Raw genomic sequence first — 22579 nt, 5'->3', positions numbered from 1 at the left:
CTTAACGCAGCCTATGTATGTACCCTGGCTTGCATATAAGATATACTTCATAATAACCATCAACATGATGTTTGGATCTATAATATTATACTGCCACTTTTATTAAATAATAAAGTAATCGAAGAGTATGTGTAAAAGCTTTTTTTTTCAATGTGATTAAACAGCTCCGAAATTTGATGGAGTATACTGTATCCGCGTTGACAACGGATTTTGACGCGTTCGTTCCGCGAGTTTGTTTCTCCTTATATTACATGGAGCACAATTTGCGCGGAAAAGCGGAACAGTATAGTGACAAATAGACATTTGTATTCATTTCTTAAAATTGTGTTCACTTAATTCATTGCAATTTTTATTAATATGCTTATCTTTTCAGCTTATCTATTGAATACAAGCATTTTAATCAATAAATACCGTTAAAAATTAATATTTTATAATTCTCCGTTCCGCTTTTCCGCTCAAAATATGCTCCATGTAATATTAAGGCATTCAAAACAGACGGAACGGATCGACGGAAATCTAGTAAATTTTGTCTTCCGCGCTTCCGCGTTTCCGCGTTTCCGCGCTCCATGTAATGGCACCCTCAACTCGCGGAAACGCGGAATCTAGTTACTATTCTGTTCCGCGCTTCCGCGTTTCCGCGTTTCCGCGCTCCATGTAATGGCACCCTTATTCTCACTTCCTCCTTACTTATTTCCTCCTCACCTCCCTCTCCCTCCCGCAGGCGCTTCTTTATTATAGTATCCCAATTCTTAGGGTGCCATTACATGGAGCGCGGAAACGCGGAAACGCGGAAACGCGGAAGACAAAATTTACTAGATTTCTGTCGATCCGTTCCGTCTGTTTTGAATATCTTATATTACATGGAGCATATTTTGAGCGGAAAAAAGCGGAACGGAGAATTATAAAATATTAATTTTTAACGGTATTTATTGATTAAAATGCTTGTATTCAATAGATAAGCTGAAAAGATAAGCATATTAATAAAAATTGCAATGAATTAAGTGAACACAATTTTAAGAAATAAATACAAATGTCTATTTGTCACTATACTGTTCCGCTTTTCCGCGCAAATTGTGCTCCATGTAATATAAGGAGAAACAAACTCGCGGAACGAACGCGTCAAAATCCGTTGTCAACGCGGATACAGTATATACTCCATCAAATTTTGGAGCTGTCTAATCACATTGAAAAAAAAAGCTTTTACATACTCTTCGATTACTTTATTATTTAATAAAAGTGGCAGTATAATATTATAGATCCAAACATCATGTTGATGGTTATTATGAAGTATATCTTATATGCAAGCCAGGGTACATACATAGGCTGCGTTAAGTACTGGCAGTGAATATCGAAACGCAGCCATGCATACATACACGATAATAGCGGATTCCGCTTTTCCGTTCAAACGTGCGGAACTCAACTCGCGGAAACGCGGAATCTAGTTACTATTCTGTTCCGCGCTTCCGCGTTTCCGCGCTCCATGTAATGGCACCCTTAAGCTCGTCCAGAATCTTCACTAAAAGCGGGTCACCACCTAAACGTTCAATTTCAGCCCTCGCGGTCGAGTCCAGTTCCTCAAGCACGTTTCTTGTGTAGTTAAGAGAACCGAATCTCTCCAACAATTTAATGCAATGACGTTTCACGTTGATATTCTTTGTCCGTTGTCGTAAAATATCTTTATCAAGCATTATTAAAAAGAAATATATAAATTTAATAAATTATAACAAAAGCTTTCGAGGTATATGGAGCAATTAATTGAAAGATTATGTTAATTGTAAAACATTGGAGCACACACTTCTGCATAACGCATAATGCGTATAAGCATAAGAAAATTGATTGGTCCATACACATGTGCATAAGAAAATAGACCAATCAATTTTCTTATGCTTACGCATTATGCGTTATGCAGAAGTGTGTGCTCCCCGCTTAAAGATTTTTTATGTGCCAAGGCCCTTATGCTATGCATAAGCCTATAGTTTGTATATGAAAACCTTAAAACGCAAATAAACTTACAGAATTAATGCTCGAATAGTGGAACATATTTACTATATCGTCAACCGTTTGGACTCTGTCGTCCGATATTTTTAACCAGTATAATTGAAGGTCTTTGCTAATTTCGCTCTTATCTGTTTTCCAATATATCTGATCGGTTTCAACAGTTTCTGCAACAATAAGTTCCACCTCTAAATGTCATCTAAATTCAATATTTAAAATCGACAAAATATCAGAAGTATTAAACATGCAAAGAGACTGCCACTTAATATTCCAAGAATTTCTCAAATTTCCAATAATTTTTTGAAATTCCAGGAATTGTGTAGTGTATATCGAGAGTTCAGAGAGTATGACATATAAAATAAAATACGTATATGTATGTATTACGTGAAAAATAAATAGCGCGCGCGCTCGAACGCGCGCATCTTTTGCTTTCTGATAAAATTTAAAAAAATATATAAGAAGTGTATAGACTCTGTAACTATATAGATTGGCGCGGAAACTTTACCTCATATTTCTGTCCATCGTCGCTCATGGAGTAATAAATAAAGGGCTGGATGGTATTATTATTGGCGTCCGTCATATCGCAACGAGCGGTGATATGTCTCTTTTCCGGAGTACCGGGCGTGAATGAGATATAACTGCTTTCGATCAGTCAGAAATGCGGAAAACAAGGTTGATTATTATAGCCGGGCCATAAATTAGCTTGACGTTCGTACGATAGTGATCTGGAGCTAAAATTCCTATTGTATGGGCGGAATAACTCAGTTCAACTAGTTCAAGTTCACAGAGAAAAGTGACGCAACCAGCAAATCCGTGTTCGAAATTACGATCGCTGTACTTACGGGCCCGAGCAAGTCGATTTGCTTTCCAAGTAGAACAGCAAGTCACAAAATCAAATCAAAATAATGTCAAAATGACGGCAAACTGACGATGTTTGGCTATTTTATCATCATTTTAATGTTGACTTCATTGTGACTTCTTGTTCTACCTGCATGAGTTGAATCGCGAGAGAGATTATTAGTTTCGCAAAAATGACACGTTACGATCAATTTTCAGCAAGTTGTCGGAAATTTCCGACAACTTTCAAACTTTTATTTCAAACTTATACTTGAATTTCTTTTTTAAAGTAAAACAGAAAGACTTTTTCAAACTGCAGAAGAACAATTATAGGATTTGCATTTGGTGACAATAACTTATTTTGGACGAACTACACTCTTTTACAAACTGACTTTGACTATATGGCCGGTATTCATAATCAGATCTTTATTTCAAGACCGTCTTATTAGGCTGCGGGCTGCGGTCCACTTGACGCTACAAATGCTTTGGAGCGTTCTTCTTTTTCTCCTTCTTTCTTCATTGAAAGAAAAGAGAAAAGGAATGCTTCGAAGCATTTGTAGCGTCAAGTGGACCGCAGCTTTAATAAGTAATATCTTAAGATGCTAATACGGCTCTGTGATTGGTTAATGACATCTTAAAATTGTACTTAAGATGGTCATAAGAACCGGGACTATAAAAAACCGAAAAAAACCGGTTAGGATCACGGATCACGGCTTTAGGATCACCTTAATTGGCTGCAGGATAGAGAAGTTCTCGAGTTTCTAGAAATCCTCTATCTTATAGCCAATCAGTACGCCCGACAAACGTGAAATATCAGCCTAATGGAGGATTCACACCGCCGACACCGCATTCGACGATCCAATAATCCGTAGTTGTAATACGGCCTTTAACAAGTTTTTTAATGCAATAAGTAAAAAAATTATCATTGTTAGAACAGGAAATAATTGCAAGAATTTCCATAAATGGGTGACTCTCTTCGACGAGAGGTTAATTGTTGTTTAGTTAATTTGTAGATTATATAGATATAATAGTAATTGTTTTAAGGTTATTACCAATATTTTTAGGTTATTCGTACATTATTTATTTTCATATTTATGATATTTATGATAAATATTAAAACAGCGATAATATACTTTACTCCCTTTAATATTTAAGAACATAAATATAGATATAATAAATATGTAAACTATAAAAAGTGCAGTTGTTCCTTAGTAAATAAATAATTCTTTATACGTATTATGGTGCATATCGATGTATGCAGATATATTTGATAAATGAGAAATTTTACTCTTCTAGAACAATCATAAATACCATACTTAAATTAAAAAAATGTAACTTTTATTTTTTAATTAAAATTAGAAATGTGCCACTTATGTAGAATGTATAAAAGCAACAGTATAATTTCACCTATATTTGAAAATATGTTTTAATAAGTAGCATATTTGTAACTTTGTAATAAGACCATACTTTGCTTATTACATGTATTTCTCTAGCCATTTATCTACTTTCGTGATAATATTTGTTTTCAGGTCCTACGAGTCTTCAAAAAACTCCATAGAACAAGATTAAAGACGTTCGAAGGTGATGAATATGCGTTGCAAGGTAATATATTTTGCACTTTGTTAATAATCTACGTTCTGATGAATTTTGCATTTTTAACAGTATTTTATTCTATCGTTCCTTAGTTGTGAGGGATAAGATAAACAATGAGTACAGAAAGTATAAAAATGTCACAAACCAGGCGGCAATTGAAGAGGTATATCTCTTGTTTCAAATAAATAGATAATACGTGATTGAAATGTTGCGGGACTTTATAATCTAAGTCTAAAGAAAACTTGTACAGAAGCATCGCATTATTATTGTTGTTTCAGTTAAATAAATTTGCGCAGGAAGTCGAGCATGAAGTACGAACGACTGTCATACAGGCGGTCAAAACGGCACCTGGGAGAGTAGGTAATAATAATCATGAATTCCAAATAATGAGCAAAACATCAGTCGCGATATCTAATTTTATATCTGATTAATAAGGGAATTTAAATTAATTTCAGCGCTGCGAATTACTCCAGATGTTTTGGTAGATAATATGCCATATAAGAATCAAAAAGATCATAAATCAAGCAAAGTAAAGACTAAAGACGGTAAAGACTAAAATCTATGATATTGATAAATATCGAACAATTAAAGGTAATTGAAAATAATTTACTGTCAGATTGTAAACATCTGCTTATTTAAAATTGAAATTGTATTATTTGTACATAATGTATTATATAGGATATAGGTGTATCATAAATGTATGAGCATAAAAAAATACATGTTTAGTGGCCTTTATGGAAAAATACTATTTAATTTTATAATTAAAGTAATCTTTATTTACAGCGATAAGATTACAATAAAAGTTCCAAGTATGTACAAGCCTTTGCTGGCTAAATCCTTTCGTTCTCGATATCACAGGCTGTTTCTACATTCCACATTGAAAATTCATGCATTCTGCATGAACTATGCGGTTCCTTCCTCCAATTTCATTCTGAAACATATAGAGAAATCGCTTCGCATATTTATAATTATGGTACCCTTGAACGTCTCACCTTTCCTATATATCTTGCATAATATTATTCACGTGTACAGGATGTAAGGAATGTGAAGAATGTAGATTATCGCAATTTCTATTCGAGAATTTAGCGAGGAGGGGGTCTCAGTACATGAAGAGAGTCTTTGGAGCGAACCTGAAGGAATGGATTCGGTGAAAGTAGCATTTATTTATTAATTGGATGAAATTATGCGGTATTGAATTAATCGGCATTTTTAAGACTTCGTATTGCGGAATTTGTTCTATATTAACCATACTAGGGAAACGTATATTATATGGAAAAGCTGGATCGTCAGTAATGAGCTTCGTTAAGAAATTATAACGAACGCTACCAGAAACTAAGGTCCCTGAACTCTATGTGGAGATCTTACACATGCTCAGGATGACTGCGGATCTGGTCGATGAGATCCGCCGGTCGCAATTGATCGGTGCAGATGCGATGCACTGCGGTAAATAGTGGGAATTTGTCTATCAGGTTGCGCGCCTTCAGCATGTCATGAACCTCGTCCGCTGTTGCCGGTCCTTGCAGCTTCTGTCCGGACAGCAACTCGTCCTCCAACACTTTGATAGTCTGCAACGATATATTACACGTTACTTAACGTACGAGTTGTTCCACCATTACCGCAGTAATGCGAATTTTCCAGATCAATTTGGATACCAATTGAAAAATTTTTACTCCAAATTGAAGCGAGTTTGCGAAAGTGAGTTTTAATCGCTAAAGTCAGTTGCGCGGGTGAACAGAAATACACAAGGACCCGTTTAGAATCTCTTACCTTGCCAGTCTTGACAAATTGCTCGCAAACTCTGCGATTTCTTCCTCCGTAACAAGTGGTAATCAGATCCGCGACGCCGCAGCTTTCGAAGAACGTGGAGAGCTTGGAACCGCTGTAGAAGGTGTCGACAAACTTGATCATCTCCATCAGTCCTAATCGGATCACCGCGGCCTTCGTGTTGTCACCCAGCCCGAGGCCGTCTACAAAGCCAGCTGCACACGCCACGATGTTCTGTGATCGAAACATAATCAAACCCATGAGCGAAATGAAGTAAAAAGTGATAGAAGTGCATCAGTCACCTAGGACTTGGATACAATAACAAAACAGCATTGAGAAAATACAAGTACGATTGAAGTATATGCGGTGTCAGTAAGGTAATTCACACATAGGATTTCCTTTGAAAGTGATCTACTTGCTTTCAGAGCCCCGCACACTTCCACGGTCTCGCAATCCTCCACGACGACCACTCGGAAGTTTGGAGTCTGGATGAGGTCTCTCAGCACCGGTGCCAGTCGTTTGTCCTTGCACCCTATTAGTTCATGTGTCTGACTGTTTCATAGTCTTTAAACGGTAGGTGGGGGGTACTCTGGCCCAAGAAATTCTCATAATGTTTTTAAGAATTTTTTATATTTTAGATTTATGAAAATTAAAAAAAAAATACCTTGCACTTCTTTATATCTTATAAGTTTTCTTTGGAAATTATAGAATAAAAGATATTTCAAATATATAAGGAATTCTAAAAAAGATGTAGACTTTCTCAGCATTTTCTAGAGTCTTTCAATTTGTATAAAAAATCTAAGAAACTTTGTAAAAAGTTACAACATTTATACAAAAATTCTGAAAAATTATGTGAAGAATTATAAGAAAATCTTTCACCAGGGTAGTGTTGTAAAATTTACTGCGTAAATACGAATAAAGTCAAAATAGATAATCCAGGAAATCCGCGCCATGTATTCTTGAATGCAAAATTACGAAAATACTTACCGATCGTAGTTTCGCAGAATTTCTCTTCGGCGACCTCATTGGCCAGGTTGGCGCCCATCAGAACGTTGCACTGTATTCTCAGGTTCTTTTCGATGATCTTGGAGATCAACTCGATACTGTTTCCTTCACCTCGACCAAAACCCTTCAATTCAAACTCGCCAACTTAATCTAATGCGTTGGAATAAAGACGAAGTGCTATTTGAAACGTACCTTAATGAGAGAAAGGCCGACTGCAGTTGGTTTTATGTTGTCCAGCAGCGTCGAGCACAGGGTGCGAATAAACTGATGTGGTATAACGAAGATGAGGATGTCGGCATCTTTCGCTGCCTCCGCAACGTCAGGCACGGCGACCTGAAAGAGTATCGAGAAAATTTTACAGAGATTAAAATACCTGCATTTCTATAAATCTGTCTCTTTTTAAAATTATTGGATAGATTGTGAAGAGATTAGACAAAAGTTGGAATACATATCTCTCTATGCTGTTAAGAAGTATTGGAGTTTGTTGTACTCCGTAGATGTTACACCCCACTATTCATTTCTTTTACATAATCTTGTTGTTCTTTTGAGCGGATAAACTCGCAGCGAATATATAAATCGAACAATTATTCTTTTAAATAAACATGAAGAAAGTGGGGAATAAATTATTCTTTTCAGATAAATTCGTCTAAAAAGATTTTAGGAAAAAGGCATATTCTAAATCTCATCGAAATATCGAGATTCTTAAAATTGATATGGTAAAGGAACAGCGTCGATATTCATTGAGATATTGCATGCTATGAGGAGCGTTTGAAGCCCGATCGTTTGAAAAAATTTACGAAGACAAAAAAGATGGACATTTTAAATAGTTATGATTGTGATTGGTCAATTCAACAAAATAGGTATACATTTCATATTGCTTTTTATTTTAGTTTACGATAAAATAAATTCGCTTTTCTTCGGAACAGAATTTATGGCACGCGACTGTAATATAATATAATATATATAAATTTCATTATATATATATATATATATATATATATATATATATAAATAAAATTATATAGATATATATGTATACACACACAATATGAAAATTTGCAAGAAAATGAAGATTGATTTGTCATTTCAGCTGACTAGTTTGAGATCAAAAAGCTGATTTCACCATTACCTACGGTTAAAGATTGCATGAATTCAGATATCGATATCGGATGATAATTATGCGATGCTCATCTAATAATCATCATCTAGTAATACCTTATCATTACGATTACTTTTAATAGGTTTGTTTCTCGAAGTGTCTCTATTTTTTTAAATAACAGATATAGAGATAATTAATAGTCAATCTCATCCGATATCGATATCGAAGAATTATAATGTCTGCTCATCCAAACATCCGGCGTATCAGCAAGATCGGATATGGAGCTACGATATCTGATGGGACGTGTTGCATGATTTAACGTTTGCATCATGTTATAGAAACGATCTGCCGTATATAAAGCGCATGGACAAGCGTGCGGATAACGTTAGCTCGCCCAGATCGGCTCTCGACTCATCACTACTCATCAGTGCTCGGCAAGCCTTCCATCGAGACAGACGGGATTGTGATTCGAGTAATTCTTCCATAAAACGTTCAAGGACGAGCAATAATGAGGCTTAACACTCTCGTACCGAATTTTAAAGCCGACACCACGCAGGGTCCCATCGACTTTTACGACTGGCAGGGCAATTCGTGAGTCATTATTATACAATATTACATATATAATAATATTTTAATGAAAGGAATTATATTACGCTCGAGATAAAGGCAGCAGCTAATAAAAGTGACAAACGGCTAATTTTCGAACAATCAAATAAGGATTTAAAAAAATAGATTGGCAAACTTGTTTATTAAAAATTTTAAAGTTACAAGTTTGGTTTAATCTATTCTTTAACATCCTTATTTGATTGCTCGAAAATTGGCCGTCTGTCAATAACATTTTATTTAAATATTATATATATTCATTTAATATGTTTAAATAATAACTACATTAATTCGTAAGAAGCGACGTATGTTATATGATCCCATCCATTTACGTTAATCTTATCTCGTATTCTCTTTTCAATTTTTTTTAATTTTCGAAATCTCTCGAAGGCATGTATACCGTATTGAAAGTACACCGGAGGAAGAACACAAAAGTCCCCTCCTGCCAAATTTTATCGCAAGTCACGAACTCGTTGATTTCGTTATGTGAAGTCAAGTTCAATGTAAATGTTCGCTTAATATAGCAAAATATGGTAAGAAAGTGCGAGATAACGCGATATCGATTGCAAAACCAATTTGCACGAGCAATCTTATCCGGTTTGTTTTTTTATTATATAGATTCGCCGGTAAACATGTCCGGTGATTGCGAGGTGGAATCATGTTAGAACCGATGCGAATAGTAAACAGTTGAATTTGCACATTTGTCTCTATTGCGTATTATATGGTCTGCAGCAAAGTGAGCGATCCAAGAATAGAGCCTCTCCATCGTGGCAAACATCAGCGACAGGTTGTTGAAGATAACAACCTGTTGTGTGGAGACAACTCTTACATCATGGCTAATGGAAACCAAACGGCTATTAATCTACAATTAATTACTTTTGAGATGAGAAGGAATTAAGATATATTTTTCAAGCATAACAAATTATATAATTTTATATATTACTTATTGATGACAACGAAATTTATTGATATGTGAATTATTCGATTGTTACGTAAGAGACTTAATTTAAATAATTTCGTACAAACAATTTTGTTATCAAGATTTTATACCTTTACATATCAATACGATCGCTAGATTAAATGAATGAGATTACTTGCGTAATAACATATAGTGAGCTAATAATTTTTGAGAATGGCTATAAAGAAGAGGAGTAATTATATACGTATTACGTTATGGTACATTTAGGGGAAAGTATATTCGATATTATCCATGCGGAACGGTTGTCACGGTAAATACGCCACGGGCTGATCAATATACTATTATTTCGCTTTTATGTGTTTCGCCCAAGATCAAATTTTCCTGGTTTTCGTTTGAACTATGATCCTCTACCGAAGAAAATTGAGCAGCCGTGGTAGTCGTTCAGATCGGATTATGAGACTTTTACAGTTATAGAGTAAAAAGGTGGTGCGACCTTATCCGCACCTGGAGCCCAGACTTTTATGAGAGATTTTGAGTTCTGAATTTTCGAGAGTGCTCGAGCGACAGATCAAATTTTGTATCGCCCTGCAGCCGCGTATTTCAGCCGGTGGCTGTAACGGCCGTCGTCGCAAATAATTTGGTCGTAAATAATGAATTATTGTAAGCGTGTCGCGCATGAATTGCAAATCTTCGTCCGACAACTCGCATTGAAGAGTCGAAGGACGACCGTGAGCTGAAATAAATGTATATTGCAACAACGGGGTCTACCCTTGGCACGATACCAAAGCGAGCGCTCGACTATATTGAGTGCTCGCGGTTGAAAGTGTCGCACTTTGAATCAGGGTAATCTTGTGACCGGTTATATCATTGTATTTCTGATAAGTGCCGTAACAGGAGCGATTACGACACGTGTCAACGGGAATTCATACACTTGACTGATATCGCCTAAAATTTTGGTATTGAAATCATGTAGGAATTAATTTCAATCAAATTTTGCTTTTATATCACTCGAATCAATTTTGGAGTTTTTAAAAAATAAATTTAATGTTTTATTTATGTCATAAATGTGTTTTTTTTTAAATATATTTTTAATTATATTTAAAAAATTTAAAAGAGAATATTATATATATATAAAATATGTGCAATTTATATATAGATATATAACACTACAGTGTTAATTGTAAGTTATATACTTTTTTATATAATTATATACATTAGAATATAAAATTATAACTTTATATTTAAGGTGTGTAATTATCATATAATTTAAAACTTTTATAATCAATTTTTTAATATATCTGATCTGATTAACGTTTATTCTTTGCAGATGGGTGGTCATATTCTCTCACCCTGCGGACTTTACCCCCGTGTGCACCACCGAACTGGGTCGCATTGCGGTGCATCAGCCGTACTTCGAAAAGCGTAACACCAAGTTGCTGGCTCATTCCGTCGACAAGCTCAAGGACCACGTGGACTGGGTTAATGTAGGCATCATTTAATATCCTACATTCGATGTCATTCGTTCATCTTCAAAATTCTTACGCACTTCTATTTCTTTTTTTTTTTTAACACAATTTTCGAACTAATTCTGGGTTAGTCTTGTTTGTAATCGATTTTTTAAGTGTAATTCCTAATTTTCATCGTCGCAGGACATCAAGTCGTACTGCAAAGACATTCCCGGCGCTTTCCCATATCCCATAATCGCTGATCCTGACCGCAAGCTCGCCGTGCAACTGGACATGATCGACGAGCAAAGCAAGGACGATCCGGAAACCGCTCAGACCGTTCGATCACTGTACATCATCAGTCCGGATCATCGCCTGCGACTTTCCATGCAATATCCGACCTCCACTGGGCGTAATGTCGAGTAAGTTGATTGAATGCTGCGCATCTGATACGGTTCAAACATTTTGCGTTCATGTATCGAGCACATGTGCTATTTAAGTTCGTTATATTAATCAATGTTATTATCGTTTCAGCGAAATATTGCGTGTGATCGATTCGCTGCAGCTCGTCGACAGAAGGCCGGAAATAGCAACTCCCGCCAACTGGGTGGTGAGTCTCATCTTTCCCTTTCGTTGCGTGCCGTTTGCGATAGTATCTATCTTCAATTGTGACGATAAATTACATTAACTTAATTCAATAACGACTGCGAAATGATGGATTTTTTTTCTGATTTAATTATATGCGAATGCCATTGCAGCCCGGTGAGAAAGTGATGATCCTGCCGACAGTGAAAGAGGAGGATATCCCGAAACTGTTCCCAGAAGGAGTCGACCGCGTATCCATGCCGTCCGGAAAGGTCTACGTCCGCACTACCACTAATTACTAATTATAAAAACGTTTTTGCTACATGTTTCTACTCGCTTCGTCCGAATAGCTTTAGTTCAGCGCCTTAAAGCGAGTCTATGCTTTTGGAAGAAGATTGTAATACGACAAACTTTTCTCTAATAAAAATTTTACTCGGCAACTACGACGAATTATTAATTATGCCCGTAAATATATCTATTTAAAACAAAATTGCTGATTTTTTGCAATTGATATCGAACATCGATTGTAAATAAAAAGGATAATATATTCGAGATACTTGCCACATTTTCTGGAATTTTATGACCGGGCAGATATTTAACGTTCTCGTGGATGGTGTTGATTATGTTGGTCAATTTTTCGTTGTTGATGATCTCCTCGTATACGTACATTGTCACTCGAGTCTCAAATATGTTGTTGTACTTCATGACATTCGCCCCGACGATCTTCGCGATCGCCGAGCCCCTGGAACGATTTATCGCATGTCATAAAAAGATTCTTTGCACAAATAATATGTTGCTTTCAATTAATAAATAATAATATATAATATATAACTTAATATTATATATATATGTAAATATATAAATATATAAATATTATATAAAAATATACTAAATGGACATGATCGAATGAACTAAATTAATACATATACAATAAATAATTATATATACTTATTCATATTTCACATATTTTATGTATTTATATAATTATGTATTTTATATATATATATACTTTATAGTTATTAATTATGGTAAAAAAATTGAAATTAACTATAGATATACATATTATCGCAAATTTGCTTTATTAAATTGATGCACATTATGTAGTTGCATATTATGAGCCTTCAAAATTACATGATGATGCGCCGAGTTAATTTTGGAACAATCGGCCGTCAAAGCCGACAACACAATTGCATTGCGACGCGTTTATCACCGCAAACTAAATCAAATGAAATTGTAGCTTAGCCTATCATTGATTTTCAAAATTGGTTTCAACCTTGAGGTAAAATATATATTTTTTTACCTTTTAATATATTACGATATAAAAAACGAATATCTATATATATAGGCCTTTTTTATAATAAAATATTATTATTTTATCATTACAAAAATTATTTTATAAAACTTTTACAAAATATTTTATTGTTATAATATGTGATTATTATATACTCATTCAATCTTTAGTATTACATTAATTAACAGTGCAATTTCATTGAATATTAATTAGTTTATAATTTATTGATAATTTTTCGACATTATAAGTATCAAAAGGCTCTTCCGAATTTATTTTCTAGCGATTATTTAACACTAGTTTACGATTATATAAACTTACCTGAAGAAGATATATAGTTTTCATCTCTCAATGGAAGCACTCCAACAAATATTAGACACATGCAGTCCAATGAATCAATACAAGACAGGAGAGAAAAAGAAGAAAGCGGGGAGAAACGCACGCAACTAATTCCTAATTAATTAGCCTTTTGGCACAAGGAAAATTACCAATTGCCGCTGCCGACGATGCATACTCTTTTCTTCGCATCTGGCATCTCTCGTCTCTTTTAATTCTCTTCTCCTGATGACAAATAATGGTAATCCCGATCGACGGCCGATCAATCGCGAGGCTCGACTGACCGACTGACTTAAAAGCCCGCTGACGGCTGACCTTAGCGGCGATTGTGAATTATTTTCTTAGCGGCTTGCGCGCAAGCTCTGGACCAGGGCCAGCCGATGAGATGAGAACGAGTGCTGCAACGACGAAGCGTCACGACGAAATTAGCAACCCACTGATAATCGCGTTAATGAGTTAAGGTCGCGTATTTAAACTTGACCCTTGACGGCGCGTCCGTCTGTTCGATTTTATATTTAACAGACAACAAAGAGCGCAACGTTCTTTGAATCTTGAATTTAGTACTCGCCAAGCTTTTGACAAAAGACAAAACTTTCCGAGTACGATAACATTTCTACGAGTGGAATACATAAAAAAGTATAAGGAATAAAGCGGTCGCTTAATAAATATGATCGGCATACCCCTATTCTATTGGATATAATTAAATATTTAAGATATTTTTACATGTCAATTAATAAATGTCAACAAATTTTTATTTTTGTATGTCTACTCGAAGTTTGAAGGAGGTTTGAAGATTAGGAATTACGAGAGTCGAGAGAAAAGAGAGAACATAAGCAGTTCGAGTGTTTACAAATTGCTTAATTCTCTGTTGAAATAATTATCGATTACAAATCTAATATTGATTATAATTACAACGATCGCATTCTATTATTCATTATGCGGAACATTATAGCTCTTATGATATAAAAAAAACGAATACGATTCCTTATAAAGAAACGCCTGAATATCTTATCGATATTTACTGAAATTATTAATAGGAAACTCTAAGGAATGATTCTTATATATATACGCAGTAAGATAAAATCTTTCAAAAAGTTTTGCCATGCGTGAAAGAGTAATTAGTAACCACAATGAGATGAATTATTTCGACCTATAAACTATCACAGTTTACACATACGCAAGTCTATGAACTATCACAGTTGCATCGAACATCGTTTGAATACATTGATCATCTCGTGAAAGAGCCTCTTGTTTCGAACTCGCTCATCTTACTTGTTTGCTACTCGAACGTTTTTTAAGTTTCTCACGTAAAAATGAGCTTTCCAGGTTCAATAACGTCTCTGCAAACGTAATATATAAAAAAAACATAATAAACAATTATTACGTTAATATTGGAATTATGGTAATTATTAACAACGTAACAGGAATCCCGACTCCAGCTTAACAACTAATGCTTCACTTTGGTTTAACGCCGACGAATTAATTCAATGTATCACTGAACTAGCACGCTTTCATACGATCTAAGTCGTTGGCGTTTCAATGGCGACCAGTCCTCCCCCGAGGAACGACGCTCGGCATCCTCAAAGACGGCACTTGGGCGACTTGAGCGTCATCGACGACGGCGAGGCTTCCTCGTCCCTAAATACGGAGTGAATGCGAATTAACCCCTTCAGGCCGACATATTTCCCGCAATATTTATCGTCAGCCCCAAAAATAGCTTTCGCATCAGCTAACTAATGGACGAGTATAACACAGTGTTAAAAAAATATGTGAACAATCTTTAATTAAATAGTATATATATACAGTCAACATATATACTCATATGAAATACGTTAAATGCACACTATTATATATATGTCTTTATGCATTTTGTTTTCTTTAAATAATCTCAATGCGAAAATCACTCGTGAAGTTTATCGAAATGGTCTTACATGTAATTTCATTAGGAAAAAGTCAAATAGGATCTCGAGTTTGATCATGCATGAACGAAAGGAGACTTTAAGATTCTAGGAAAAACAAGGGACAGAAGAGCTAAGTCTTATTCTTTTTATCAACAAACAATTAGTTATATTTGTTCTCTCTCGGTTTACATAACGGAATTCATTCGTCGGCAACGCATACAACAATCAACGATTGGGAGGATCTATAGATCTAATTCATCTACTCGATTAAAACGTTGAATAAAATCTCTGTCACGATAAAATATATATGTACATATATTCATATTGTAAAATGTAACAATTTATTTATCGATCGCGTTCAACACGATACGGGAATTTTATTGACTAAATTATTCGAGCATTTTGAACTTATGATTTTTAGAGCCCTTGGATCCGTAAGAAACCGATGTATAGATCGTGGAATCGCAAAATCAAAATTTAAGCAATTTGTATTAAAAACGAATGAAAATTTCATTAAAACTTTAAATCATAAAGTCATTCTCGAAATTATGAATCCGTGAAATTTTAGATTCATAGAATCGTGTTTGCGTGTATCTGAAAATTTGGAATCCTGATTTTATAAAATTTAGAGTCCTATGAATCCTTGAAATTATAGATTCATGAAACCTTGGAACCATTGAAATTTTGAACAATGTAATAAATTTGTAGTAAGATTTTACAGTCAGAACACGATTAGACTTGGTTTAAGATTGGCACAGGTTCCATATATTGCGTTATCAAGTCTCTGCTAATTTATCTTATAAGTGAGTTTTTCACTTTACAGTGTTTGAAAATGATTCTGTTTAAAATTGCAGAATGTTAGATACTTGAAACTCTAAGTAATTTATGTTCTTGAAGTTGTCAATCTGTAAAATTTTGCGCCTTTTTAAAAGCAGATTAATTAAATTCTCAATGATAAAGGGTCCATAAATCTAAGCGGGCTAATTTTCTCTATTTTACGTTAGTGAATCACCTTTAAAATGATAACAATTATGAGCTTACATGTGTTCCGGATGGCTGCGTATGCAGTCGATTAAGTCCGTCGGTTTTAGCTCACCAATGCAAATCCGATGAATTGCTGTGAATAATGGGAACCTATTTTCCATGTTCTTAGATTTCAGCGTGTAATTGACCTCTTCGGCGGTGACCGGGCCCTGCAGCTTCTGTCCGTTCAGCATCTCCTTCTCCAGTGTCTCGATCGACTGCAAATCATAATCATTGCGTTATTATACGACACAACAATTTGTAAATACGAAGTCATATATATATGAATACGTTATATCAAGTTGTTGAAATATTGTATTCTGGAAAACTTCTCTAACAGATGCTTAATATATAATCTAATATATATAATATAAAAATTCCGCCAGAATTAGCCAGATTGCAAAATTGATCAAGATGGTGCATGCTCATGTCAAGCTCGACACATCCTGTATTACTGACCTTGCCAAACTTGACGAAGGCCTCTGAGACCTTCCTATTGCGCCCACCGTAGCACGTTGTGATCAGATCGGCCACTCCGCAGCTCTCGAAAAAGGTCGCCAATTTCCCACCCGGGAAGAATACGTCGACAAACTTGATCATCTCCATGAGGCCCAGCCTGATGACCGCGGCCTTTGTATTGTCACCTAGACCCAGCCCGTCGACGAAACCAGCGCCGCAGGCAACTATGTTCTATAAAACGTTAATACAAATATGCATATCAACGTATTATCTAAATCTTATTAAAATAAAAAAAGAATAAAGAGTCATCATAAAATTAATTAAATTTGATATAAATATTAAAATTAGATTAACAAGAAGAAATAGTCATTCTCACTTTCAGCGCCCCGCAACACTCCACAGAATCCACATCCTCGACGACTACTACCCTGAAATACGATGTCTGGATCAAGTTGCGAAGTACCGGCGCCATCACTTTGTCCTTGCAGCCTGTAAATGCCAATCTGAATTGCAGAGCTTATTTCATTAGCAAACCACTTTAAATTTATGTACTTGAGAAACAGGAGTTATACACGCGATTCACATCAAGTTTCCTACAGCTTGATAACGAGCTTTATAATCTCCACGTTTGATTTAAAACTGTACGCTAAGTGAGCTCTTTAATTGAAAACTGCATTAAACCCTGCGTCGCATTTGAGCGCTGTGAATCATAAATGTTAATGAGACGTGAACCGGATCAATAAAATACAAGATAGCTAAAATCAGCGAAACGCTTTTTATTAATCAATTAAACTCATTACGCGACCCGATGTTGTAAGAAACAACTATGCTGTCGCAAAACATTATCGCCGCAAAGGTAACACTATCTAACGTAATATCTTTTAAAATGTTGCTTATTTATCGCGATTAAACTGATATCTCTCAAATAGTTAAGTATAAGATCGGGATTTTAATTCCTCCTCACCAATGGTGGTCTCGCAGAACATCTCGTTAGCCACCTCGGAAGCCAAGTTAGCGCCCATCAGCACCGAGATTGGGATTTTCAATTGTTTCGAAATAATGTGAGAGATAAGTTCGATGCCGCCACCCTCCTTCTTGTCGAAGCCCTACAAAGAATATTCCGAATATGTAGATTGAAGAATCTACACGCGATATTCTCGAAAAATTGTACACGGGAGATCGAGATGTTAAGATGTACCTTGATCAGCGACAGCCCGACGGCGGTGGGCTTGATCTTCCCCTGCAAGGTGCTGCATATCCTTTGGATGAACTGATGCGGGACCACGAATATAAGTATGTCCGCGTCCTTCGCAGCCTCCACCACGTCTGGGATCGCAATCTGAAACGAATCGACACTCAAGTGACTGAATCCTGGAGTAAGAATGGAAATAAGTGAAACAACCAAAAGGTCGCCCTTTGAGTTCGTATAAATTTGGCTTAAATAAATAAAGATGTCAAATAATAGAATTTCTAAAAAAAGGGGGAATTTAAATGGATTCCTCCAGAAAGGAAAAAAGAAAGACTTCTGAAACTTTAGAAGAATATCGAAAAGTGTAAGAAAGTCGCTAAAGATTGGGAAGGCAAAATTTACGATCAGAAGACGATAGTGTTGAGACGATATGTACTGTTTAAAAGAATGTCGCAATTCGCATCGGCGAGGCGTTTTCCGCTCGCTTTAATCCTCGATGATAAGTAAAAACAATTATACGTAGAAAATAACGCGTCCTTGGATATCGCTCCATCGAATCGGTATGATACAAAAAATTATCGGAAAATACGACGAGCATCATTTCCATTTGTTTCGCTCCTTTTTACGTATTTAAAATAGAATTTTTATCGCAAATTCTTTAAGCGATTTAGAATAGATGTCCGAGAATCGGGACGCTTCCAAGTAATAAACGATTGGAAATATAAGCTAGGAGAAAAATAGATTGATAAAGTATTTTTCAAAGTCGATATTTCGTGAGTGGCAATGCGTATAATGTTAAAAATCGAGGCGATGCTATGAACAATTTTGGTAAAACAAGAAGAGAACTTTTAATTTTACAACTTCACGAAACAGTGCTTGACAATTCCCCCCTTTCAGAACTACTAAATATGATTATACCAAGTGAGTCTCGCAGCGGATTTTTTTGTATTTTTGAACGTTGAACTCTCGATAAAAACCACAAAAATATCTAGAACTTTACACTTCTGAGACTTTCAATGTATCCTAAGTTCTTAGATCTTTACTCTGCGATTCTCGGCTCGAGATTGTTGTTTCTCTTTTGCCTCTGAACTTCGGACTTCTGGATATCTGTCTCGGTTTCCTTTAAAAGTATGAGATGTGAAAGCCGCGCATAGCTAATGACAAACCGGTTTAAAGATGCAAATTATCTTTGTAGCTTGTTTTCGTTCAATATACCCAAAGTATTTCGAAAGAAGGTGATATCGACGATATAACCAAGTGCAATACAACTAAAATAAAAAGTGATGTAACGATCAATGACGTGCGAATACTGTATATTTTCAGGTAAAAAGATCACTGATGAATTCCGTTTTGATCGGGTTCATTAGCCATGTATCCGTTGTCGTCATCTCTTTTTGTCCGAACGCACGTATTTTTTTCAAGTTTGATAACATTAAATTGAATATAATGAAATTACTGTCTGGTAAAATTTTTTGGTGTCTTACTCAAAATTTTCAGATATCTCCAAATTTACGTAAATTTCGTCTATCATAATATCAGCCGAGAAACAGCTCCAAATTAACTGAAATAACGTGCTGTTGAAAAAATAGCAACACGGGACATCCTCTTTACGTGTTTCTCTAGTAAAATCAGATGGAAATGCATTCCAAGTTGATCCCTTCCCCGCCTTTGTTTCAACGCGACTCTGGCTTATTGTTAGTCGATCGCGCCTATAGAATTATGTCTTCGAAGAATGAATGTTTCATAAAGACGTGCTATTCTTAGCCGAGGCTTTGTACACGTGCAGCGATTCTTACGGAGAAGAGGGGGAATATTCTCACGAGATATATGGCCAAGAGCGCAGTTTCATAAAATCTCATAGTTAATCACATTACAATTTAATCATCCTAATTATCCTCTTAATTATTTCTGTCAAACAAAGCTGAAAGTAACGATTTCAAAAAGGAAAAAGAAATAGAAGAAACTAAGAAAAAAGAAGAAAAGTACAAGATCTTGATAAACGCCAGAAATAGTCGGGAGAACGTTCGTGATTGTGACAACGGAGGATGCGGTGGATAAGATGTGCAGTAAATCAATACGACTATTTTGATCGCGGTCAGAGTACACGGCGATTAAAGTTCAAAATCGGCGTGTCAGTGTTCGTAGTACGACAATGATTACTGGACTCGAGCCGGTCGCTTATCTGTTTCCCTTCTCTCATTCGAGGCACGGCAGAAACTAAAAACAAACAGATATCAGATATCTTCAAGGAGAACAATGATTCCCGGGGACTTCAAACTTGGAACTTGGAATTTCTGTATCACAGAATCAAATCAGATGACAAATAGTACTTAAATAATAATAATAATAATAATAATATTTAAATAACAACTTTGGGCAAAAACTGACGAGTGCCCAGACAGTCAAAAATAGATTTTGCAAAGTGTCCACCGCAAACTTTGCTGGCAGAATGCCAGCGGAAATGTAATAAAATCTGCCAACGTAATATTATGACAAATTAATCACAGAAACCATGTGGAATCTGCCGTTTCGTAATCGTTACATTCCGTAAATGATATATCTCACTTGAATTACGTAACGACGGATTCTGTTCGGTTTCTGTTGGCAATCTGCTGCCACATTATATCGGTAGACTCTCTACTGATAGAACACGAGCTTAGTGCGGACACACCTGATGCCAATGTGCCGTGATATTCTGCTCGAATCTGCCAGCATACTGCTAATATTTTGCTTAATGAGTTCTACATCATTTGTCACGACTAATGTATACGACTAATTTTTGCGACAATTGGTGCAGGATAAAAAATTTCTAGAGACTTTCTCCCAAGAGTCTATCAGTACATCCGGTAAAGTCGTTGCGTATAAATGTAGTGTAGAATGAAGCTTAAAAATGTGAAGAATGTAAAAACGTGATAAGTTTCCACAGGTCGTTTACCCTCGTCATATTCATTAACTGGAGCTGTCAAAATTTGTTTAAAACGCTTATAAAGGATAAACCGATCATCCAATAAAAATAACATATAAATAGCTAAATAATAGAAATACGTTATAAAGTATAAAGTGTTATCATTCAACACGATATCTCCGAGTATACGGATTATTGCACAATATTTTATCGTTATATGTGCTTATAATGATAGTGAAAATTTTATCGCGATGAGACACAAACAACCCGCAATGGACAAACAATGTTAAAGAGTCGCGGTTTAGAGTGTTGTCTCGGTTTCGTCTTACCACGTTCTCAGGGATCTTATGTCCCGGAAGATACTTGACGTTCTCGTGCGTCTGATTGATGATCTCCGTCAGCTTCTTGCCGTCGACAATCTCCTCGTAAACATACATAGTAACGCGATCGGCGAAGCTGCTCTGATTCTTCGCATTCGCGCCGACTATCTTCGCGATGGCCGAGCCCCTGTGAATTTTTAATTGCGATTAGCATTCCAATCCAATTAACTTTTCGTGCATCACAGTCGAATTGTTATGCGCGAGACATAAGCGAAATGAGAAAACGCTCTTAATTTACATATCGGTCGAGCTTCGACTTGGAGTGTCTTGCGTCTCTATTCTAATCCAATATATTTTGATTAACACTAGAACTACCAACGATTAATTTTATTATGTAAAAATTTACTATATAAATTTATATATATATTTAGTGGAATAATTTAATACATATATATTTTTTTAAGAGATAAAAGAAAATTAATCAATTTAATCGCTTACATATTGCAAAAGCCACGGAAAATCTCGAAAATGTATCGTTATATAATTGCAATTTCTCTAGAAATTTACTTTAAAAAGTCATTTTGACTGCTTCGGTGGTTCTAGAGCGTCAATTTTTATCTTTCGCGAGATACAGCTCACACGACTCATTTAATTCTCTCCCGATACTACCATAATGTTTATAATTATAATTTCCTGAGCACTCGCGCGTGCGAAGCCCGCGCCAGAACGACCGCGCGCTCCAACGAGACGAGTTTTCCCGCTCGGCACGTGATTAACGATCGGAATGGACATCAGGCCGTGCTACAAACTTAACGCGGATTCCGTTTCCGCGTTCGCGAGACATTCCTCCCGTCGTCGGCGCGAAAAGGCGCCTCGGCGACGGAGAACGGAGATCGGAGCACGCGCGTGATAAACAACAATTATAGCGTACGCGTGCAACGTTCGCATGTGCGCGAAGGGCACGTGCGAATCGATCACCGTGCCCCGTGTCGTCCCGTCGACGATTCCTCCCGACGAGGACGCCGGACTCTGGAGCGCCCGGCCGAATGTCGCCATCCCCCCGAGGAGTTCCGTTCCACCTCCCTCCCGGACTCACCAGTTGCCGGAGCCGATGATGCACACGGATGCCATGGTGTTTTTGAGAACACGAACACGCTTCGACGCGGTCGAGGAGACGAGGTGGAGACCGAGCGTGGAGACGCGAGAACCACCGCTTCGTCCGGACGCCGATGTGCGACTGGTGCCTGGTGCCCCGACGCGTGCGTCGTGCCGCACGCCGCACGCCAATCGAAGTCCAGCTTGATAAGAATGTA

General features: G+C 36.3%; 4 protein-coding genes across 6 annotated transcripts; 2 read left to right on the top strand and 2 right to left on the bottom strand.

Moving 5' to 3' along the window:
• Positions 1 to 3659: 3659 nt before the first annotated feature.
• LOC143897785 (complex III assembly factor LYRM7) lies at positions 3660 to 5339 on the top strand. 2 transcript variants are annotated; one of them, XM_077406695.1, is made up of 6 exons: positions 3660 to 3818; positions 4362 to 4434; positions 4518 to 4588; positions 4704 to 4785; positions 4881 to 5016; positions 5209 to 5339. In XM_077406695.1, exons 1-5 carry the CDS (start codon positions 3795 to 3797, stop codon positions 4979 to 4981), a joined length of 351 nt encoding a protein of 116 aa, XP_077262821.1. In that variant the 5' UTR covers positions 3660 to 3794; the 3' UTR covers positions 4982 to 5016; positions 5209 to 5339. The 2 variants fall into 2 exon arrangements, with proteins under 2 accessions (XP_077262821.1, XP_077262820.1); XM_077406694.1 differs by lacking the exon at positions 5209 to 5339 and having other exon boundaries at positions 4881 to 5173.
• On the bottom strand, positions 5174 to 14016 carry LOC143897780 (glycerol-3-phosphate dehydrogenase [NAD(+)], cytoplasmic). Its single transcript, XM_077406680.1, has 8 exons — positions 13622 to 14016; positions 12407 to 12587; positions 7387 to 7527; positions 7177 to 7318; positions 6609 to 6721; positions 6193 to 6423; positions 5791 to 5990; positions 5174 to 5356 (listed from the first exon to the last, which is right to left on the bottom strand). The coding sequence occupies exons 1-8, from the start codon at positions 13666 to 13668 to the stop codon at positions 5329 to 5331; spliced, it is 1083 nt and encodes a 360-aa protein (XP_077262806.1). The 5' UTR covers positions 13669 to 14016; the 3' UTR covers positions 5174 to 5328.
• Tpx-4 (thioredoxin peroxidase 4) lies at positions 8689 to 12285 on the top strand. The gene is made up of 5 exons (XM_077406691.1): positions 8689 to 8884; positions 11143 to 11299; positions 11465 to 11682; positions 11795 to 11870; positions 12019 to 12285. Exons 1-5 carry the CDS (start codon positions 8802 to 8804, stop codon positions 12145 to 12147), a joined length of 663 nt encoding a protein of 220 aa, XP_077262817.1. The 5' UTR covers positions 8689 to 8801; the 3' UTR covers positions 12148 to 12285.
• A 134-nt stretch (positions 14017 to 14150) lies between the features above and the next one.
• Positions 14151 to 22522, bottom strand: Gpdh1 (Glycerol-3-phosphate dehydrogenase 1). 2 transcript variants are annotated; one of them, XM_077406678.1, is made up of 8 exons: positions 22363 to 22522; positions 21276 to 21453; positions 18051 to 18191; positions 17817 to 17958; positions 17229 to 17341; positions 16853 to 17083; positions 16412 to 16611; positions 14151 to 15107 (listed from the first exon to the last, which is right to left on the bottom strand). In XM_077406678.1, exons 1-8 carry the CDS (start codon positions 22395 to 22397, stop codon positions 15050 to 15052), a joined length of 1098 nt encoding a protein of 365 aa, XP_077262804.1. In that variant the 5' UTR covers positions 22398 to 22522; the 3' UTR covers positions 14151 to 15049. The 2 variants fall into 2 exon arrangements, with proteins under 2 accessions (XP_077262804.1, XP_077262803.1); XM_077406677.1 differs by lacking the exon at positions 22363 to 22522 and adding an exon at positions 22198 to 22336.
• Positions 22523 to 22579: the final 57 nt, after the last annotated feature.

This window comes from Temnothorax americanus, unplaced genomic scaffold (assembly GCF_048541705.1).
Source record: "Temnothorax americanus isolate GAGA-0224 unplaced genomic scaffold, ASM4854170v1 Scaffold21, whole genome shotgun sequence".
Lineage (NCBI taxonomy): Eukaryota > Metazoa > Arthropoda > Insecta > Hymenoptera > Formicidae > Temnothorax > Temnothorax americanus.
The sequence above is the reverse complement of the archived record's forward strand: the minus strand, read 5'-3'. Positions and strand labels throughout refer to the sequence as shown.